The 24,380-nt window shown below is 35.3% G+C and overlaps 1 protein-coding gene across 9 annotated transcripts in view; it reads right to left on the bottom strand.

Annotated features, from left to right (window-relative positions):
- The window catches only part of LOC150097328 (MIF4G domain-containing protein), a 177,923-nt gene that overhangs the window by 86,665 nt on the left and 66,878 nt on the right, over positions 1–24,380 (bottom strand). For 5 of the 9 annotated variants that reach the window (XM_090406815.1, XM_090406821.1, XM_090406817.1 and 2 more), the window contains one exon: positions 22,835–23,005. The exons of the other annotated variants lie outside the window; for them this stretch is intronic. In XM_090406815.1, the coding sequence (XP_090262941.1) occupies positions 22,835–22,927 (93 nt within the window). In that variant the 5' untranslated portion in view covers positions 22,928–23,005. The remainder of the gene's footprint in view (positions 1–22,834; positions 23,006–24,380) is intronic. 9 annotated transcript variants of the gene reach the window in all.

Raw genomic sequence — 24,380 nt, 5'->3', positions numbered from 1 at the left:
GGTCACCCCTGATTATTATTATTACATAGCACCTCCAGGGAGTCCAAAGACTCATCGAGGGAGGCAAACTACTCCACAACTCTCCATCAACTATAACTATGTTCATCATTTACACCAATAGCATCTACTGCCAACCACCACCAGTATTTTCACAGACAATCACAACCATCCATGCCCACGGCAGGATTCGAGCCCGCAACCTTTTGGCTGGAGAGCAGATACGCTAACCACTCGGCCAACCAGGCCAGCCATTTGATTTTATTAAATCAACTATTAATAGTACATTATAGTGTGTGTGTGTGTGTGTGTGTGTGTGTGTGTGTGTGTGTGTGTGTGTGTGTGTGTGTGTGTGTGTATGTATGTATGTATGTATATTATATATATATATATATATATATATATATGTGTGTGTGTGTGTGTGTGTGTGTGTGTGTGTGTGTGTGTGTGTGTGTGTGTGTATGTATGTATATATATATATATATATATATATATATATATATTAGGATAACCAAGCAATTTTATATATATATATTAGGATAACCAAGCAATTTTATATGCTTGGTTATTTTAGCTCCTAATCCCAAGTGTGCAAACAATTAAGTTTGCGCCTGAAACAAAGTTCAAGTCTAAAGATGGTACAACACCAGGGCAGCTCATTGTAAAAGTGGTTAAAGCTTTGATCACTATTCTTAGTATTTTCCCATAATGTAAAGCACATCTCACTAGAAGATGTATACTGCAATGCATTATGGGTGGGGTCACTACCCAGACCGGTTTCGACCTTTTTTGAGGTCTCCTCAGTGAGTAGCTAGACCCTAAATACCAAGGTTTTAGTAATACAAAGCCTTATCAACTTTAATTATATAAGTTGCAACAAGGTGTATTAAGTTTTAATAAAAATCTCTGGAGGAGATATTGATGGGAATAAATTTTTAACTTGGGTATATTGTATATTAGGATAACCAAGCAATTTTATATGCTTGGTTATTTTAGCTCCTAATCCCAAGTGTGCAAATTATTCCCATCAATATCTCCTCCAGAGATTTTTATTAAAACTTAATACACCTTGTTGCAACTTATATAATTAAAGTTGATAAGGCTTTGTATTACTAAAACCTTGGTATTTAGGGTCTAGCTACTCACTGAGGAGACCTCAAAAAAGGTCGAAACCGGTCTGGGTAGTGACCCCACCCATAATGCATTGCAGTATACATCTTCTAGTGAGATGTGCTTTACATTATGGGAAAATACTAAGAATAGTGATCAAAGCTTTAACCACCTTTACAATGAGCTGCCCTGGTGTTGTACCATCTTTAGACTTGAACTTTGTTTCAGGTGCAAACTTAATTGTTTGCACACTTGGGATTAGGAGCTAAAATAACCAAGCATATAAAATTGCTTGGTTATCCTAATATACAATATACCCAAGTTAAAAATTTATTCCCATATATATATATATATATATATATATATATATATATATATATATATATATATATATATATATATGTGTGTGTGTGTGTGTGTGTGTGTGTTGTGTGTGTGTGTGTGTGTGTGTGTGTGTATGTATGTATGTATGTATGTATATATATATATATATATATATATATATATATGTGTGTGTGTTAAAGATACCAAGCTATTTTAAACCTGGTTTTACTCCATTTCCCAAGTAAGCAAACAGACAAATTTGCTTAGACTGACTTGTCTGTTTGCTTACTTGGGAAATGGAGTAAAACCAGGTTTAAAATAGCTTGGTATCTTTAACATTTATTATACCCAAGGTAAAATACTTTCTACATATATATATATATATATATATATATGCACAAACACACACACATATATTATATGTTATTTATTATTATTATTATGCGACACCTCCAGGGAGTCCAAAGACTTATCGAGGGAGGGTACCTACTCTACAACTCTCTGTCTGCACCACTCAATCCACCAACTACCACAAACCGCAACTACCAACACCATCTATACCACCAACCAGCAGCACTAGTATTTTCATATCAGTACTAGTACAATCACAAAAATCCACGGTCACAGCGGAATTCAAACCCACAGCATTTTGGCTGGAAAGCAGATATGTTAACCACTTGGCCAACCAGGCCGGCTGCTTCTATATATATATATATATATATATATATATATATATATAGAGAGAGAGAGAGAGAGAGAGAGAGAGAGAGAAATTTTTATTAGCAGCAAGGATGAAAGTGGCAGTGTAATGGTATGGTGCTGTTTTTACTGCTTTGGCCTCAGACCTCCGTGATGTCATGAAGACTGAACTCTGAGAGGTATCTGAACATTCTGGACAATGCAGTGCATCTTACTTTGTGGCATTTCTATCGGACTCACCATTGTCTTTGTCAGCAAGCCAATGTACCACATAAGACTGCTGCTTTAACTGCATAGTTTGTGGACATGAACATCATCACACTTGACTGGCCTCTACAAAGCACTGATCTCAACCCTATTGAGCATCTGTGAGATGAACTTGACCTCATCAGATGAGGTCAAGGAATGTCTGCCCCACAACAGCCCAGGACCTTATTACATGCGTACAGGAAGAATGGTCCAAAATTCCCATTGATGTCTATTGTATGCTTGTGGAAAGTATGCCCTGTAGGATTTCTGCAGTCACTGCAGTGAAAGGAGGTCCTGCATCTTATTAAGATGGGCACCATGGATGTTTGTTCCTCACACTATGTTGTCCATTGACTTCTTTCCAAGCAGTGTATATACCAGTTTGTATTTCTTTAGCAGTTAAGACTGTGAAGAAATCAGTCAGATCGCATATATGAATTGGTCAGATGCATGTAATATTATTTCTGAAGGTCAGCATGGATTTGTTAATAGGAAACTTCGTTTCAATAATTTGGTTGCATTTTATAATAAAGCAATAAGAGTAATTGATGAAGGAAAGGACTAATTTTTCTGGAATTTGCAAAGGCATCTTTGCAAATTCCAGAAAAATTACAGGATGCCACATAGCAAATTAGTATTTAAGTTGCAATGTATGGGTTTAGATATAAAGCAATCCAAATGAATCAGAAATTGGCTGTCTGATAGATATCAAAGAGATATACAGAAATAAAAAAAAATAAAATAAAATAAAAAAATTCCAAAAAGATATACAGGTAATGGACGAAAAAAATGGAAACAGTGACATGTTTCAATTAATATGGTGCTAGTTTGCTGTGCACATCTAGTACAGTCTGTATTCTTCAAGAGAGAGAGAGAGAGAGAGAGAGAGATGCTATCAGTGCTTGGAACTCAACAGGAGGAATTTTACACCATCGCTGACAGAAACTGGTTCAATTCACCTTTGTTTTTTGGAAGTGGAGAACGTTGCCTGAGAGCTCATTCCAAAATGTCCCAAAAAATATTCTATAGGATTTAAGTCTGGTGACTGGGATGGTCATGGTAGACAGGACACCTCACTGTCATGCTCTACAAACCAATGAGTGATCACGTCTGCTCAATGAATGGGAGCATTATCCTGTTGAAATGTGGCTGGATGCATAGGAGAAAAATGTGTCAACATAGGATGAAGATAATCACTTATGAGTGAAAAATAACATGCAGCATCCTTTGCCTTCTACTTGTTGTATTGGAAGGCAAAGGATGCTGCATGTTATCTATGCAGCATCCTTTGCCAGCATCCAAACTATGCCATGAGAATGCACCCCAGATCATTACAGAACCAGAGCCTTTCATAGTTCGCAACAAGCACTTTGCCTGGTAAGCTTCCTTTGGCTAATGCCACACATATATATTCATCCATTTGCAGCAAAAAGTGTGAGTGTGGATTCATCGAACCATATCACATCCCTCCACTGTTGTGTAGTCCACTGCCTGTGATCTTTGCACCATTGGAGAAGACGACGTGTGTTGAGTGATCAAAGGCTTGTAAAAGACAACGTGACCATAACATTCAACTCTGTGTAGTTCCTGGCACAGAGTTTTTCTTGAAATGGATTTGTAACGACTGGTGTTGATTTTTCACACAACTGCTCAGTAGTAGCCTGCCTATTTTTCATGGTACAGCACACAAATGCTCGAATGTCTCTCTCTCTTGCAGTAAGCACTTTCGTCCACTATTGCATATCATTGATGATGTTTGTCCTGTTGACTGCTATGCTGATATAACCTTAGAGACTGTTCCTCGACTAACACATGCAATCTCAGCTGTTCTGGTAACAGATGCATCTACCAGCCTGGCTCCAACAATCACGTCCCTTTCAAGGTCACTGAAGTCCTCTCTGGATTCTTTCTAACATGCAATAAGTGGTGGCAGGCCTCTGTTTGCCTTTATACATATGTCCCTAGGAATGTTGGGAGTACAATTGCATATGAACTGCATCTCTGTTTGGTGCATTGTAGATGCTGCATTGCAACTATCGATAATGCGACCCGATAGCTCAGTGTTTCCATTTTTTTTGTCCATTACCTGTATATGGTTAAGCAATATGAGGGAAAAAAGTTACTTGCAAGGTTCCACAGGACTCTGTACTGGGATCAGTAATATTCAACTTTTATGTCATTGGATTGCAGGAAAATATTCAGTTGTTTGCTTATCATGTAAAGTTGGGAGAAAGCTATTAGTAATCATGCTAATACTGTGGTTCTTCAGGAAATGTGGAAATGAACAGAGTTATTGGTCAAACACAGCTTAATGCAAGGTTTCAAAATTGGGAGGCTGCATACTCTCTAGGCAGAACTATAATAAAGGAAGCAGAGTGAGCAATTGGGATGATGGTAGAGAAAAATTCTGAAGTTCGTGGAACATATTGTAAAGGTTTGTCATACTTGACATGAAATTATACTGTTGTTTTAATCCTTTCCCAGTGATGAAACGTTCTACATTGCAAAGGTTATGAGGACAAACAACATGTCTACTGCAATATTGAGGATACTGACCAGCAGAGGTGAGGGACAGCAGTTCAACAGCATAAGTACTTGTTCAGACTACATCTGGATTATTGTACTCAGATCTGGTTCTGAATGGGATAAAATAACTTTGGAGAGTTTAAAGAAGAGAATAAAAATGATACTGGGACTGCTGAATGCTGATTATGAGAATGGAATGAGGACATAATCTGCAGAGTCTGGTGGATAGAAGACTGAAGACTGATATGATTCGAGGATATGCGGATTCTGAATCTTGAGATCCACAGATGAGAGGCTGCATAATCTACTGGCAGAACTATATTGGAGGAAACAGTAATGAAGGAAAGAAATTTGAATTTCAGAAGCCATGTTGCAAAGTTGGTGAGGGTAACTTACAGGACTGCTCCAATACTAAAGACATTAATCAGCAGAGATAAGAGGGCAGTGGTTTCATTGCACAAGGCTTAGATCATACAGCATCTGTATTATTGTGATGAAATTTCATTGCTGCGATTTGAAGAAACTTTAGAATGGATGCAAAAGCTGGTAACAAAAATCCTATCACAACTGAATGTTGGTTATGAGGCTAGCCTAAAGGCATATAATCAGCAGAGTTTGGTGAACATAAGACAAGGAGGGTGACATGATTGAAATATTTAAGCTGTTGAGAGGATATTTACCAGATGAATACTTAGAGATTTTTCCATATGGTAGAACTGGGGAAATGAACAAGGCTAAAGGGCCATCTCTGGAAGTTGCACAAGGAAGTAGTGAGTAATGGAGTGAGAAGTAGTTTTTTTTTTTTGCAGAGGTGCAAGAACATGGAATATATTACCTAACTGGGTGGTCCAGACAGTAAATAAGTTGTCTGGACCACCCAGTTAAATAAATAGTAAATAATTTGTCTCTGCTTGAGACAATACACCTCTCACAATGAATCTCATAACTCCATGGAGTCCTGAATAACAACAACAATAATCCAGTCTTTAGTAAGACATTTGTTGGTCTGATTTGCTGAGTGGATAATATATCCACTTTCCAACCAACAGGCTGCAGATTTGCACCCTGCCCTAGACATGGATGTTTGTGAAAGTCTCTTTAGGCAAAAGATAAATTTTATCCACTGCTGTGAGACCATCACCACCACACTGCTTACTAGAGGATTTAGCAGTTTCAAAAAGTCCCATATTTGGCCTCTAGAGAAGAGTAATACATTCATGCTATAAATAATATATAATATATATATCACGAATATATATATCACGAATATATAACTAATTAATGCTCCTAGAGTCGTTATTTAGGATCATCAAATTCATAAACGGAATCTCACTATATACATTTCCTACTTATAAATCTTCTATTAAATTAGTTTGTCCAAGGATCCACTACCTCCTCCTATAGATTTATTAGAATTAATTGGACATGCAACCAGCCACATGTTGGAGAAACAGACCACAACCTTTTAATCAGAAAAAAATACAGGTGTCAATATGAGTATTAATCATTAAAAGTAAAAATCATTAATCATCAAGGGGGGGAAAGTTTTTACAATATTTTTTTCTGCAAGGAACATGGAGCATTTTTTTAAATATAAACATTACACAAACACTCCATAGCCAGTCATATTGATAACACGCTTCGGTTGTAATGACCTAGATTCGAATCCCATTTAGGACATGAAGAACCTTTATCAGGACATTTTTTAACTGAAGGTGAGTTAGTCTCATATGGCCATGAATTTTTTCCTCTTGGAAACAAGGCTTTTTCATCCTGCAAACCAGCCATATTTACAACATAGCATATACAAATTAAACGGGATTAACTTCCTTGTCATGAACAGAAACACAAAAAAGAAAGATTAAAGGAGGCAACATTATAATGAATAGAAAACCTGAATGGTATTCTAGCTATCAATCCTCTTTTTCCCCACACCAGCCCTTATTTATGCATCAGTGAGGAAAATCTATATTCAATATTGTAGCTTTGTATGTTTAAATTAACACCCAACCAGCCACAATACATCGGTGAGTGAGAGTCAAGTTTGCGCGTTAAGTAACTTTATGACTATGTTATACATATCCAAAACAAAGCGTGCTGTGCATTATGGGATACTAGGACAATTTGTTATGAAACTGGGTTTCCATACACAAGTAACATAGCAATAGCAAACTTACACCAGGTGTTCATGAATGGTGCATGGGTAAAGGATTAAAAACAAGAATTTCTTGGCAAGTAAAAAATTAGTTTGTTGTATCTGTAAATTATTGTGCCCCCTCGACAGTGCAGTTTAATCTACAATTTAAATGACTGGCTAACCAACCTTGAGTTGAAACTTCTTTATAAAAAAATCTCCCTCTCATAGACAGAAATCGGTCTTTAATCCAGCTCTCAATATTGTAGTTTTTATGTATACGTAACAAATTTCTACCCTATGAATACCTCATAACATTACAACTGTTACTTATCAACAGTACGCCATCGGTGAGTGAGAGTCATATTTCTGCAACTACTGCATCCAGGTTGTAATTATCTGTAACATTTGTTATTATGTTATAAACATGTTTGCTTGTACTTTCACGATTTTAAATATCATAAAACGCCTGTAAACATTTTTATAACAAGGGGATTCGCACAAAAAAAAAAAGTGAAAATGTTATGAAATAATAAACTCTGAAATCTGTAATGCAGACTGATTTGCTTAAAAATCAACAATTATTCATTGCTTTGCCACTCAATTCGAATAAACACTTATTTTCTCAATATCGTTGAGCGGGGAGGGGGGGGGAGGTAAGAGAGAACTTACTAAGAAGAGTGCCCAGCATAAGAACAAGGGACTAAAAATAACTGCAAAACATAACCTAATATTTCGTAAACTAATTATAATGGAAGATGATAATCGAAAACATCACGTGATCTTTCTGAACTGCACTATGGAAATGCTAAACCAGTATGTGAAAACAAACACACACTAATTTTTCGTGAAACGTTTTTCTTTTTCCTTTTTAGAAACGCTCCTGATGGATTTTAATTGTATTAAACGCTATCAGTTCAAGCTCCTTTTAATACAATTTAGTGACGTTGTGCAGAAGAGGAAAGCGTGCTCGAGCCATGGAAACAGGTGCGCACGGCAAAGAATGTTCAAACACTGCATGATACAATTGCGAGAAGCCAGGACAAAATAAAAATAAAAAAAAAGCAAATCAGTAACTGCAAATTTCAAGGACATCAATCTGACGAATGCAAAAGATGGATCTCCATTTGTTCCGCTCCATAATTCAGAGTCCAGTCTTACCAAATAGAGCTATACATCGTTGTCTTGGGTTTGCACAAGCCGGACGACTAACACGAAATCCTGAAATTTTTTGAGTGCCCCATTACAGGAATTCATGGCAATCTAACAGCAGGAATGAAATAAATCAGTTTAAACCAGAATCCTGGTTCACAGTGATCATTTTTAAGGGGATTCCTTAAGAACGAAGTCTTCGCCTATCGGCCACAAGACATATTGAAATTGACACTGACCCGGGATACATTTTTTGCAAGCAGTAGGAACGAAATGCGGACAAATTGAACATGTTTTTCGTGCTTAACTTTTTATCGACAGGTCCGGATGACGGAAAATGTCATTATTCAAGCCTATTTAATAAATTTCTAATTCTCAAATATTAACAAAATGTACCATCAGTTGATGGCTCGTTCAATACTTCGGTTAGGAAAAAAAAATGAGAGCACTGTAAATCCCCAATATTGACAATTTAGGACTGTGGATATGGCTGAGGATAGTCAAAAATTTGCAGTCATACTGCACACTATCACTGAGACCTTAACAAATTAAGCATTTGCGTGAAGGATTGTCGTTACCTTAATTTGGGTCGCAAACACCGAAAATAATCAAATGAACTTTGTGGCTATGAAACATAGTCTGACAAAGAATGAGTTTTAAGTTTTAACTTCGAGTAAATCAGTATTTGCAACCTTCCTTGTTCAACAATTGAATGCATCAAGAAAAGATAAAATGAAAGAAATTGGTCATTCCCCTCCCACACCCCCCTCAGATGTTTTGTTTAATATTATGTTAAAAATCTATAGATAGTATATTGAGTAGGTAACGGAACCATTTAGATCGGAAAACGAGTGTGATCCGATTTCGGTTGCGAACAAAATTCCTAACTTTTTTTGTGTGTGTGGAGAATGGGAGAAGGCTATCCAGATGGTCAGACATCTGGTAAGAATACAAAAACAGACTTAAAAAAAAAAAAAATAATCAATATCCAGAGCATTAACTACATCATTCAAAAGGTAAATACTAATTAATGCTCTGAATAGATCATCGTTTAATTTATAAACAAGGTCTTTTTTGTAAACTTAACAGAAACAGTCCAAAGACTCTGCAAAACCAGTTGGCTAATAAATTCTACTAATTATATTTCTTATCAGAATATATAATATATTCCGCTAAGAATATATTACATATTCTTGTAATATAAGAGAACCCTGGCATATGACAATATGGAATAACGGGAGAATATTTATCAAGAGTCAGCTTCCCATCTTTCAAATGTTAATCAATTACATGAATATGATCACATACTCCTCAAGTGATATGAGCGCCATGAAGAGACTAGGTTGCTGTCGCAAACAAGTACAAGGTTTCAAGTCATACATCATTTTCTGGAAGAAATCCAGGAAATGATGGATCACTTGACACAACTGGATTTCTTCCAAGAAACGAACCGCACTATCTGCAACTATTCTGGTAGTTATCAAAAAGGTTAAAATATGGGCACGAAATATTTTTCATAAGGTATTTCAGAAATTTTTTAGCTGCTGAAATGTAATTACTATCTCTGCAATTTAACGAAGTTCCTGCAATTAAATGAATCTGATTAGAATAAAAATAGGTATATCCATTCAATCATGCATTTTCCGTTGCCAACAATGGAGAATCAACATATTACCATTAAAAAATTACAGAAACAGCTAAGAATTTTAATCAGCACAGAAAATCAACAAAACTTAAACTCCTACTAGTTTTGCATGCACAATAGAGATACTCTCTGCTGGACAGATTTTAATGAAAGCTGAGTTTAGATATTTACTAAAATTTTGACATATTTGACGTTAGGCGTTAGCCGTCGGCAACCTTGCACAAAAAGCAATAACTTGACTAAATCTGGTATTCTACACTCTCGTGAATTTACGGCATATTCGGGCTATAGGTTCAGGACCAAAGCAAGTTTTTTTTGGGGGGGGCGGGGGGGGGATATTCTTTTAGGTTCAGCAAAGAGCACTGAGAGAGAGAGATAGAAATAGGAAAGCATCTCGAAAAACTAAGCCACAGGCATATATGTTAATTATACAAGTATAATTAACATATTTGCATATGTATATCAGAGAAGATAAAATAATGTGAGCGCTTTGGATCAACATAAGGATAAATATGACATAATACTTCCATTACTTCCATTATTACAATTACTAATATCAGGATGACTTTCAAGGCAGGCGTTGAATGTGGAACAAATACGGTTTGAAATGGATTCATGAACAGCCAGAACATAAATCTGCATTACTACAGTACTGATTAAACTGTATGACTAACGGCAATTGCTAACCGGACATAGCAGTTTTCATCAAATTAGCTGCTCTCATCTGTCACATCATTTGAAATGTTGAAATGAAATATTCTTCATTTCGAATAGGTTCATTTGGACCACATGACCCCCAACCATTTTAGGACATTTCGAGATTTTGAGCATTCAACAGCCAGGATGATCAAACGATTCAAAAATCTAACAAATTGTTTTGAAATCTGCGAATAACTTAGGTCGATAAATCTCCAATTCAGTTAACTTAGAATCTACGAAACCAACTTAACTTAGAAAAGGTCCTCATTACCACAGCATGTGGTATAGATGAAAGGGGGGGGGGAACTATAAATCTATTTGCATGACAGTACATTCGAGATTAGAGAGTTCTCCCTAGTCTTCACTTGATGGCACAAAGATTATATACATTCACAGTACATGGTCCATGAGGTGAGTAGCATTAGTATTGAGATACCTGGCGTCGAAAACACCAACTTCTTTCGAAAAGTCACTAACAAATCCAAGGATACAACACATTAGGAAACAGTTTTGTATATCAAAGTTAGGGAAAAACAACAACAACGACAACAAAAAAAGGTGGAAATTACATACAAACATCTTAAAATGCACGAACATGTTGCAGAATACTGCAACGTGTATTTTGTGTACTTTATTATCCTAGAGATTGAGTTTTAAACGTGATTTGATTAAAAAAAAAATAAGATATATAAAAAGACATAATTCTCACTGTATGAAAAATAAAACCAAACGCTGTTTACAGCAATCATGAAATATATAATTTTCTTGGTGTTAATATCCAATAAGCGAAATAAAAGTCCATTTGACAAACCTTATTCTATGAAAATACTTGAGCTTTATTTCTAACCGAAAACCAGCTAGGAACCCATTGATATCATTAAATAACCAACCAAAAATTATCTCAAAATATTTGGTTGGTTATTTAATGATATTAATGGGTTCCAGCTAGTTTTCGGTTAGAAATAAAGCTTAAAAATGGTTTGGACAATTATCAAAACCTTCCAATACACACAGCACTATTCTTGACAACAGAAACGATACCATTTAAGTATATTTCAATAACATTTTAAAAGTTAAAGTGGCTATGGTGGGAGAATGGATATACGGTATAAGCGTCTATCCTTGTCTTTCTTTATTATGTGTGTTAATAGGCATTTTTATACAATTTTGTTAGCGGCTCAAGACAGTGGCGCAGCTAGAGGGGGGCGGAGGGAACGGTCCGCCCCGGGTGGCACTTTGAACCTTTTTGAACTTTTACAGTTAATTCTAAAATACAGTCTCGAGAACTCAGTTCCAAATATTGTAATACTGCTGTGAATTTTCCTCACAATTGCTGTAAGTGTTGCTAGTTGTGAGAGGAGTTTTTTTAAATAAAATTGATTAAGAATTACCTACATTACTATGAAATAGACTTCGCCAATGTCATCGATGATTTTGCTAACAGAAAAGTAAGAAATATAACATTGCAGAATGTTGAAATTAAAGTTTCACTTCAAAAATAAACATAGCGTTTTAATTTATTTCCCTGTACATCGTGTTGACTTTTTGTAGTATTTTTGGTGTGTATTGAGAGGGGCGGCAAAAGATGATATTTGATAGCCTAGTTTCAAATGGAAGACCTCTATTTATATTAATGAAAGGAAAGATTAAAATAACTAAATAAAGAAATGAATAATAATATAGCAGAATCTCATTACCACAAACTCGACGTATAGGAAATGAACGGGCGTCCTCTCCTAAAAAAAATACGTTAAGTTTTGGCTAAAATGTATAATAAATAAGAATTCTCTTGCTTCTTTTCATCAGTTGTTGGTCGATTGGTAGAGCCTCTGCTACTAATGGCTCAACAAAAAAAGTTAAGCAAGTTTGAGCGCGGTTAGTAGTTGGAAGGGATTCAATCGTTCGATGCTGTTGGTACACTTTCCCTTGATGAGTTTTTGGACTCCCAGGAGGTGTCACATAATAATAATAATAATAGTGAAAATAGATACAAAAATTCAGAAGTCAGTGACGATTTTATATAACATAACACACAACGGCATACCATAGCGTAATTGGAAGAACAGCAGAACATCGCGCACTTCAATTGGAAAAGACCTGGGTTCGATTCTCTTCCTGACGAGGGGAATCCTTATATGAAATTTTTCAGTTGAAGGTGAGTTAGCCGACCTCATACGGAGGTAACATGGTTTTTTTCTCCCGGAAACTCTGGGTTTTCCATCCCGCGTACAGACAAATCGGCCTTCAGAACACACGCAATTTACAGACAAAAAAAAAAAAAAACTGTTGTTGGTGATGATGGGCGGTAGATGGCATTGATGGTAGTAATATCACAGTAGGAGAATTACGTAGTATTAGAGAAGGTGATGTGTATTTACCGAGGTAGAGCAGAATGCCCTCACGCGATGAGTGCTTGAACTCCTTGGAGGTGTCACGTAATAATAATAATGCAATAGTTATAATGCGCTTATATTTGACTGATGTCATATCATTAATTACAGAGATATATAACGTGCATAACGAAAGAAACATGTCAATAGATTATTCCTTCTTTCTTCTTATCCTATTACTACATTTTCTCAAAATAATAATAAAAATGCATTTGTTGCAGTTCTGTTTATTGCTGGAATTAGCAGCCAAAGCAACTACGCCTAAGAGGCCAGTGTTCTTGTCTGTCAACTACCTGTGTTCTTTTATCTGGTTTGCCTGTTAGGCGTGAAGGAAATCAGGAGTTTCCAGAAGAAAATCATGCCATCTCTGTATGATTAAGTAATCAGCTTTTGCCTGGAGGATATTCCCTCTGCTGACAGAAAAAAATTTAATGTTGTACCATGGATGTGCAATGTAACGGGACTAGGTATTCTGTTATCTCCTACTCTTTTTTTGCAGGAACTATTAAGCACTATAATCATAAACATCACTTCTTTTGAGATTTTCTTTTAGGAGAAGCTAATAATAATAATAATTTTTAACACTTTATTATGTCTCAAATAAATTACATAGATATAATATCAAATTTAAGCAGTAGTACTACATTTTTTTATGTGATTAAAGAACAGATTCTAATTAATATCATTATAACATGCATAATGTGAAATCGATATAACACCATAATGCATATTATTAGTAATAATAATACTAAATTAATAATTTACTATTGTAGTTCTCAGTTACACAAGGAAATACGATTGCATTTTTACGATGTTTGACAAAATACGATCATACAGAGTATGTACAATATGTACAATTAATACATCTTATATCTGTTTAGTACAAACATAGTATATAATAATTTTTTGCATACATTGTTTTATATACGACGAAGATAAGTTAGCATTATTTCGTCTCTACAGGAATTAAGTGTACAATTCCGAATGTATTTTTTTTTTAAATAAAAATATTTTTCACAGAGAGAGACTATTATCATTCAGGCTATTTAACAGTTATAAGGTTAACACACTGCAGTCTGATTCGAAGAGTCCAGTGTTCGGTGCTAAGTAAATAATAGCAATATTAATTAACAACTATGATAATAGTAATTATGAGGATTAGTTGATTGAGGCGGGCAGTGGCGGATTAAGGATAGTTGGGGCCCCAAAAAGTACCAAACATCAATAGTGTAATTAGTATACACTATTGATCTTTGGTACTTTTTATGGATTGAATATAGTCGTTGGTGGCTGGTGATTTGTGAAGTGTAAATAAGTGTAAGTGCTATATTAACTGTGTTTGTATAGCTTCCATGGTTCGTGTTTTAATGTTCTGTAATTGTCTATGGGTTTTAAATTTTGTGGTAGGTTGTTGAGTACCGTAGGTATGAGATATGATTTCACAGCAGAACTGCATGAGTTTTTGAAGGGTCTAGGGGTATTAAAGAGTTGTAGTAGGTCATGTCAATGTTGTTACAATAGGTATTGTTGAAGTAATTCCTTAGTAACATTAAGCAGTGTTTCAGATTTTTAATGCTCAGGATTCTGTGTATTTGGCTGTTTTATATGAGGCATCCAAATCACTGTTGAAACAATTTTCATATATAGTGTTTCTAATTTCTATGCAAACACATCTAATTGATGTGTTTGCATAGACACTCATACTGTAACTGAGTAGATTCGCAAATACCTTCATGTTTTTTATTTATTTATTTATTTATTTATTTTATTTTTTTACGTTAGATAGAATCATGTCTTTTAGTTGGAAGAGTTTTGTTGCCAGAATGCGGAGTTTAGTATGTCGTTATTCTATATGTTTTGTCCATTTATGGTGGCAATCTATGTAAAGTCCAGGGTGTGATTTCGGGACGTTGGCAGCTATTTTTATTGTTAATGCAGTAAAAATAGCTGCCATTGTCCCGAAATCACACTCGAAATGTGTGACAGTGTAGAGATAGTGGTGCGGGGAGCATTATTTTCGGATTATGTATAATTAACATTTACATTTCGATGCTGTTGAATTTTGGTATAAGTTGTGATTTCGTTTAGGTCTTGTACTTTGGAGAGAGTGGTGTTGATGTTTGTGTGGACTGCTAGTAGTGCGGTGTCGTCTGCGTACTGAAATATTTGACAGCGTGTGACCAGGTTATGAACATCGTTAATGTGTATGTTGAACAGAGTAGTTGATAATAAGGTGCTTTGTGGGACTCCATGTTTTTATTTATAATAATATTTATTTATTTATTAATTATTATTATTATATGAGAGAGAGAGAGAGAGAGAGAGAGTAGTGTACAGTAGACACTACCAAACTATTTCGTGGTCGTAAACTCTATGTGAGTTCTATGGCGATTTTTTGAGGTGGTGGAATTAAAAAATCCAGGTGTTCCAGGATAATAATAATAATAAACACTGTGTGTGTGTGTGTGTGTGTGTGTGTGTGTGTGTGTGTGTGTGTGTGTGTGTGTGTGTGTGTGTGTGTGTGTGTGTGTGTGTGTGTGTGTGTGTGTGTGTGCGTGCGCCAGAGATCGACTAACTCGGGAACTGGTCGAAGAAAGGCTAAAAATCGGCGACTAGAATCAAGGTATAAAAGTATAACGGTCTTTCTTTAGGAGGTCTAGTGCCGAAGTTCATGGCTAGCGATGAACTGATAGCCATGAACTTCTTGCCTATTTGGGGGGGGGGAGTACGGTAGACCACTGCCGCTATCTCGAGTTGTCATCCTAATTGACATTATTGTCTGAAATCGTGTGAGTTCTCGGTCGAATTTTTTTGAATTGCTCAGTTATAAACAGAGTTCCAGGAAAAAAACCTACTTGCCTATGCCAAAATGAAAAACTTACTCGGAAACAGCGAAAAGAAATTTGTTAAAAAAAAGAAGTTCCTCTAGTTAACCACAATGAATCTATGATCTGTAATTAATTAATTAATTCTTTAGTCCTTTTCGTTCCACGAAGGGTTTAGGCGGCACTGTTAAACTCTAACTTTTTTGGAAATTGGTTAGCAGTCATTCTCCAACTTTGTCATTGCCAAATCAGTGCGATCTCTAGTCTATGTGGATAAACAAAAGCGGTACAGTATTAACAGATAAATCTGCTAGCATCTTGTGTTCTTGTTCATAAATATTATAATCGTGTATCTAAATAACGCGCGTGTGGATATATGGTCGATTTTTTAGAATTACAGAATTAAAAATCTGCGTTTTTGATTCTGGGTGAAAATCCCTACTTTCTCCAGAGAGTGAATAACTGAACCAATGGAAAACCAGGTCTTGAAAAAGTTCCTCTAATACACTGTCCGACAAAATTAACAGGACAAAATGTTAAATATTTTATTTTTAACAATATGTCCGATGGCGAATATTTGATATAATAAGTATTCTAGCATGCGAATTCCAAGTATCCAATAGAAATTGATCTAACACCTAACATGGCAACACACAGTGCAAATTACTCATTCCTATAAAAACACCGAGTGCGACTACATCAATTGCTATGCTAATTAATAGGTATGCTAAAGGTTTCTAACTATTTGCATGGGTAGCCTTACCATTAAAAGTAATAAAAGATAAATATATGAAACAATATTTAATAATAAATTCATAAAATATTTTCGAAAAGCAAATGTTACAGACGTTACACAATTGCTACGAAGATGTGGACATGCTATTCTAACCTCACTCTCCGGTCTAGAAGCGAATGATCAATAGTTTATTTTTCTTGTTGTTTTTTGGGTCATTCCTACTCACAGAGGGTTGTAAGTGTATAGTACATTTAGTACCGTGGATGGGCTAAGGCTTTTTTTTTTTCTTCTATTTTTGCCAATTTGATATATTTTTGTGTTTTTATTTACTTATTTTTTTACACAGTCCGGAAACCCTACACTAGAGACCAAATATGAAACGTTCAGCTACTTCAGCCCTCCAAATAAGTGGGGAGGTGGTCTCATATTACAACAAACATTTCATGCTCACAGCGGGACTCAAACCGGCAGACTGGTGATTGGACAGCGGATACGCTATCCACTCAGCCAACCAGGCCTGCAACTTATCTATCTTTTACTTATATGAATAATGATACATTTTTCCTGCTCAGGTTGATGTTGGAATTGTGGCTGATGGAACTAAGGCTATGAGGCCAATGCATTATGTCTGCAAACTGCACGTATTCTTCTGGCCGGTATTTAGGAATGAAAAGCCCAGAGTTCCTGGGAGGAAAAATCACTTCTGTATGAGGAGGTGGCAGGGTTCTTCTCCATATGAGACCAGTAAACTCCTCTTCGGTTGAAAAAAAAAAATCCTTTTAAAAGTTTTTCGCCTCCTAGATTCGAATAAAGATCTTTCCAACCGAAAGGGCATTGTTGATATAAATTAAGCTACGGAAGATCACCTACTCCGGAAAATGAGTAATTTATATGTTACAGTACCAATACTAATATTTCTATACCGTTCTATTCCATTTGTTCGCAAGAATGAAATTTAATAATATCTCTAACACCAAGCATTTAATAAAATGAAACTAACCTCTGGAATATTAGGTAGCTCCACAATAAGTAAAGTTTGGTCTGTGATAAATAAGAATCCTTTTACTTACAGCACAATCTAATAATAAAAAAAAAGGTTTGAAATTCTAAAGTTTCAGTCTTAGCTTTTAGAATCATGAAATTTTGCCAAGTGACTTGGCTTGCGATTCACTAGGTATATCTATGACGAGATGGTAATGACCATCAAACAGCTGTTGGATAAAATCTTCTAATGAAAAAAATAAAGATATTTTATCTTGAGAATGTCTTATCTGCACAATACTTCAAAGTAAAAGAAAAAAAAACATGAAGACAGAATTTCTTTTAAATATGGTAAAGGATTATTAACTAATCACATCAATTTTTAATTCTCACCGAAATAGTTTCTCGTTTAAGAGACCATTTATATATCTCTTCTAGTAAAAATCTGAGAACCTCTTTGGTCGGACCTGGGTTCGATTCCCGTCAGTGACGTGAGGAACCTTTATCTGGTCTCTTTCGACTAAAGGTGAGTTATCCGGTCTCGAACGGTGGTGGAGAGTTTTCTCCCGGAAACTCTGGTTTTCATCCCTCAGAACAGGCAAACCGGCTCCGTGAACACACACACGGATCTACAGTCAAAAATACATACTTAAAAGTCCATTATTGGAGAGCACAACCTCAACCGGTCCTAAGGGAACGGATGGAGAAAATTTGTGGGGAACCTCACGACAAACAACAACAAGTAAAAATCTGAAAGCTGAAAAGTTTGCAAACTTTTCAGCTTTTAACAAGCCAGAAGCGTAGTGATTATCCAGCTATCCCCAAAGTTCGGTAATTGTTTAAAATGAATAAAACCCAGAAAAGAGAGATTTTTGACAGTTCTGCGACTTCACAAGGTTCAGAACTGTCGGTACTTGCTATGATTATGGCATTAGTCGGGAAAGGATGTCTGGAATTTACAGCCGAGGCAGCTAAGGCTATGAGACAAGTTGTATTATGTCAGTTAAATGCGTCTGATTCTCGGACAAGTTTGGCTGTTTTATTTGATGAAAAACTAAAGTTTCCGGAAAGGACAAAACAACTCTTTATTTTCATATGAGATTGGCCAGCTCAGATAATCCATCTTCAAGAAGCCAACTAAAAAAGCTCTTGTTGTAAGATAAAAAAAAGAGAAAAAAAACGGTGTTGATAGCATTTGAAAGCTAACATACTAATGTTTTTAGTGTAGCTTTATTTCTTTCAACACACACGCACACACAGTTGATTACTACTTTTATTTTCGTGGTAAAAGGGTTACAAAAAAAAACAGAGCTATTAATGGCGTATCCAAAACATTTTTTACAGTAGCAGACAGATCATAAAACTTGACAAATTCTAACGGGTGACCAAATTAAGTATTTCGTACTTCATATTTCTTTGAACTAAAAGTTCATGTTGTTCATTTGTAATCTTTGATATAAAGAGATAAGCAAAGCTTTTATGTTATGTTTTTATCTTACTATTTTATCTAGCACTAATATCATACTCGTTCATCACCATCTGCAATCTCCACTTCAAATTTCGAAGATGGTTATTACCAAAAAGTACAACAAAGGTAGACAATATACAGTATATGATCACTTCAATAAACATTTATTTTATTTTTAATAAAAAATAGAATTGCAGTTAAAAGAAACGTTCTGATCTAGGGTGCTCCACAACATAAAAGCTTTGCTTATCTCTTTATATCTAACGATTGCGTTATTGACAACGCGTCAAACTATACACGACATGAAAAGAGCAGTCACCAGCAGTTACCAGCACCCCATGCAGAAGCCCACTATGGAAGTTACTGATATCCAGAAAAGAATGCCAAAGAATTTTCAGTATTCCTTTCCGAACTTTAAGTAAATAACCATTTATAAGTGTCAGCTTGCCTACTGTTATTAAGTCATATACCCTTATTAATTTATAACTGTATAGTAAAGATTTTGCTTCTAATTTAATATAAATCAGATTTTTTTAAATCAAAACCAAAAGTATTCTTGCTATTCTCGGTCTCCCTTATTCTATATTATAAAAAAAATGAAAAAAGATAAGTTCAATTTTCACATAACTGGAAACTTTTATTCATCTCTTAGTCGATTAGATGTGCAGTCTACTGGTTTCTAAGCGTATTTTATATTTCTAGCAAAACTAACTGTCTGACTCCACATGACTTAAATGATCAAGGATTGATAAGACTTTCTGAAAGTTATTGCAAGTGCTACGCGAATAGCTCTCGTAATAATGAGAATGTCAATTAACTGCAGCTTTATTTATCATTGCGTTACATTACATGATATAACTCAATGTGAAATACCCTCGGTGTAATATCTGATTTCATTTGTGGTAGATGATTTTTTATTACTTATTTTATTTAGGAGTGAATTAACGAAGTTCCTGGAGTTTCGGAATGCTAAGTGGTTATATTTAACGAACATGAAATATTTCCGTTAATAGACATTTAAGCAATGTGGTATCCCCTTCGGAAAGGTTACAAATTATCTTCTGTTCGTTTTCGAAACTGCAGTAGATAAGACTTTACACACTCCTTGTTGCTAAAGGAGATTAAGTTGCTGTACTATACGAGTACAGTACGTGATTAAATTAGGACGATAGTGGGACTGTTTCGTGTGGTCTTCGGATAATGCTTGAAGCTATGCCAAAATTAAGTATCCTGACCAGCACTAACAGATACGAATAAGAATGGAATAAAATCACTTCCATAATTGTTCGTATCACTTCCATTCTGTCACCACTGATAGCATTATAAAAAAATGCATGTTTCTGACCAAATTTTGATTCTATTTCTGATTTCTCTCCACAGAGATGTCTAAGGACATCAGTATTTAAGCGCTTAATGTTAAATCCATATCAGCCAATGACGTAACTCACTTATATCCCAGCAATTTCATGTTTTCAGTTGTACCCTAAACATCTAAAAGGACTAAAGCCATGCCATTCGATATTGCACATACCATTCTTATCATTTTGTATAATTTATGTCAAAAATAAATCCAAACTGAAATGGATGGTTGCATTTTAAAAATCCTAAATATCAACTTTTATTAAAATCCATTCAGCTAGAAGAGCACTAAGAATGTGTGTATATGTGCATGAGACAGAGAGAAATCAGTGCATCTTTAACATATGGAAACACGGAATTCACGTTATTTCTGCTGATACTCCACCAACGAGAGAAAAATCGCTGTAATCATAAATCATAAATGAAATTTTCTGCGTTCTACTTATCGGGTTCTGAATTTAAGTCACAGAACATATGGGGAAAAAAAAAAAAAAATATATATATATATATATATATCCTGAGCAAAATCCTAGACAATACCACTCGAAAGAAGCTTCTACATTTATTGCGAAAATGCAAATAACACTGAGAATATACACTCATAAGTCAAAACATTATTACCAATCGGCTAATTTCTAGCCAACTAGACTGCGCGGTTGGCAGGAAACAAGACTCAGTGATGTCCAAGAGAACAATCCTCATACCAAGCTACTGTCGCTCCACCGGCGGGTATCCAAGTACAGGGATTGTTCTCGTGGACAAATGGGTCCTCTCATCGCCACTGAACAGACATTGACGGCGATTGTTTCAGACCAGTATTGCCCTACATGGTGATGATGTGGCCCGATCGATTTTGGACTCTCCCAGCAAGATAATGTCCAGCGTCACAAAGTTCGCATTCTACAAAGTATGCGCTCTCCAGGCCGTCTGATTCTTCTGATGTGAATCCCATCGAACACCTGTGGGATCATGTGGAACGCAGCACGCCGGTCGATGCCAGTGCCTCGTTGGTAGCTGACCTCCGAGAAGTTATTCTGTCTAGTTTGTCCAGAATATCTGAGGACACGTTACGTGGTCTAGTGGAGTCAATTCCAATAAGGGCGAAAGCGATTATCTCCAAAGGAGGCCCAACAAACTACTAGACGGGTAGTCATAATGTTTTGCCTATATATATATATATATATATATATATATATATATATATATATATATATATATATATATATATATATATATATATATATATATATATATATATATATATATATATATATATATATATATATATATATATATATATATATATATATATAGGTGGTACTGCATATATATATATATATATATGGTTCGAAACATAGTTCAAGTCTAAAGCTGATACAACACCTGGGCAACTCACTTAAAGGTGGATAAAGCGCTGATCACTATTCTTAGTATTTTCCCATAATGTAAAGCACATCTCACTAAAAGATGTATACTGCAATACATTATGGGTGGGATCACTACCCAGACCGGTTTCAACCTTTTTTTGAGGTCTCCTCAGTGAGTAGCTAGACCCTAAATACCAAGATTTTAGTAATACAGAGCTTTATCAACTTTACCTATAGAAGTTGCTGCAAGGTGTTTTTTTATTTTTAATAAGAATCTCTGGAGGAGATATAGATGTAATAATTTTTTTAACTTGGGGATACTGTATATTAATATACAGTATCCTAATATACATTAGGATACTGTATATTGATATATACGTATATTAGTATAATGTATATTGATACATTATACTAATATACAGTATCCCCAAGTTAAAAAATTTATTACATATATATATATATATATATATTATTATTATTATTATTTTATTAACAAATATGCAGTGCCGCCTGTTTAACAAACAGTGAACTACAATAACCAAATAGAAAATTGTAAATGGCCATGAATCAGTCGATGATATTTTTTTCTTGCCTGGATAACTATAATATAATGTAGACAACTGGAAAAAAAATTAAAAAAATCTCATAAATAGTGATATGGGGGAAAGTTGGGAAGCGAGCCGAAAATACAAATCTCGAGTTATATCACGATTCAAATTATTCTCTTTCATTGCTGAATTTTTGCCAATGTATATATATATAATTTTCAATTTATTTAACCAAATACATTTTTTTCAATTTATTAACTTTCGCACGCTTATCACAAACCGAATTACAAATATCTTTACGATATGCAGTATGACACAAAAGCTTTCAAGGAGACATTGTAGAACTACACATGTATTTGAATCTTCATCGAGGATGCTATAAGCCGATTTCAAATGGCAAGTGCGTTGACAGGCGACAATTACTTAAAATAGTGACTGAAAACTGCATTAGGAGGCAGTCGAAACGGTATACAAAATATTAAATGGGTTACTCAAAATAAGGATGTGAGCAGGATTCCTACAGTTTATTTTCGTACAGTGTATTTAATATACCAGATCTCGACTGAGTTCTTTTTGTTGCATATTAACATTTTCTAAACATGAAACACAAGTGCACATTACATACCTGATTTTGTCGCATATGTTGATTCTGCTCTATCTTTCGAACAAAACCATGCTCCATGTTCAAGCCAGGAGATTTCACCTCGTCTTGACTCATAACCAATTATCGCTAAATATCGTAAAAAAGACGGAAGAACTCGTGTCGAATGAAGGCGTTAACGAGACCCTTTTGTTTCTGGAAAATACAGCAACAAATTACAAAATAAAACATGAGCGCTATATTGCATGTCTCTTACTAGTATTGGAAATATCAGGTCATTTTATTAGTAATGCGTTTCCTTCCTTATTTTTTTAAAAATATTTTAATCCGCTCACTATGATCGTCTGCCACCTTCTTAAGAACTTCAGTTACATTTTTATAAAGTTCTTTCGATGTTGAATCAAGAAATGAAGACAGGAGCACTTTCTACTACTCCCTTTAAACTTTAAAGTGCTTTTCCACTAAGATGCTGTTGTAATAAAAAAAAAAAAGGAAAGAAAAAAGAAAGAAAGAAAGAACCAGCTAACGCCTTTTATTCCCGTATAGGCAAAGCCGTTTTAGCCCTATCTAACTTTTGGAGACTGAGTGGGGGAGTTCAATCTCCACTGGTAGCCAATCAGAGATAGCTGACCCAAGGCTATCACGAATGTAATCGGCACGCAGTGAAGAGACGGCTAACAAGTGCCATCATCTCGTGGTCCCTAATCCAAACGCAATATTTTTAATGTCTGAAAATGGTGTGGGTTCGACGGTCGATTTTCATGAGTTTACAGGACGAAAAACCCGAGTTTCCTGGAGAAAAAAACCGCTTACTCGTGCCAGCGATCGACTAACTCGGGAACCGGTCGAAAAAAAAATGTTAGAAAAAAAGACTAAGAAAGTCTCTAGTTGTAACCTTCCGAACAAACAATAAAACGCGAATAAGGATTTCTTCCCCCCCCATGTTTTGGTACGGATCTCAGTATCTTTGTAAATGCAGCGCTCAAAGGTTGGAGTTGCTTGCAGAAGACGTTGGCTGTAATGGTTATTGAGCTGCAGCAGTTCAAAATAAACCAAATTTTGAATATCCCATCACATATAAAGCAACGTTTAAGTTTGAGGAAGACATAGTTCTCTGCAGTGGTATGGCAGAATTTCCGTCATCGACCATTCAACAACGATTAACTGATAAAACATCAACTCCTCATCTACAGAAATAATTCAAAACTAATGTTTGATTTAAAAGATTACAGTGAACTGTATATGTCACTAGATTTCTAAGACTGACTAGCGAAAAAATATATAGATATATAAGGACCCTATTTTCGGACCGATATACGGCACAAGTGGCCATAGGGATCGAACAATTTAAATTGGTCTACTGGGTAAGTTTTAACAGTTGCAGCAGGTCGCTTCAAATGACTACTAGCAGGTTATCATTGAACTGAACATTTTGACCTAAATCTCTATTGACATTTCCACTAATTTTCATTTTAAGCTTCTAGATCATAAACATCTTAAATGTTTTTCATAGTTGAAGTAACATAATCCTTCACATGAAAAATCCATTAAGCATATACGTAATGTGTTT

This window comes from Typopeltis vanoorti, chromosome 17 (genome assembly GCF_054136105.1).
Source record: "Typopeltis vanoorti isolate ZY-2024b chromosome 17, IOZ_Tvanoo_1.0, whole genome shotgun sequence".
Classification (NCBI taxonomy): domain Eukaryota; kingdom Metazoa; phylum Arthropoda; class Arachnida; order Uropygi; family Thelyphonidae; genus Typopeltis; species Typopeltis vanoorti.
Note: the sequence above shows the minus strand (reverse complement) of the source record. Positions and strands in the feature narration are given on the sequence as shown.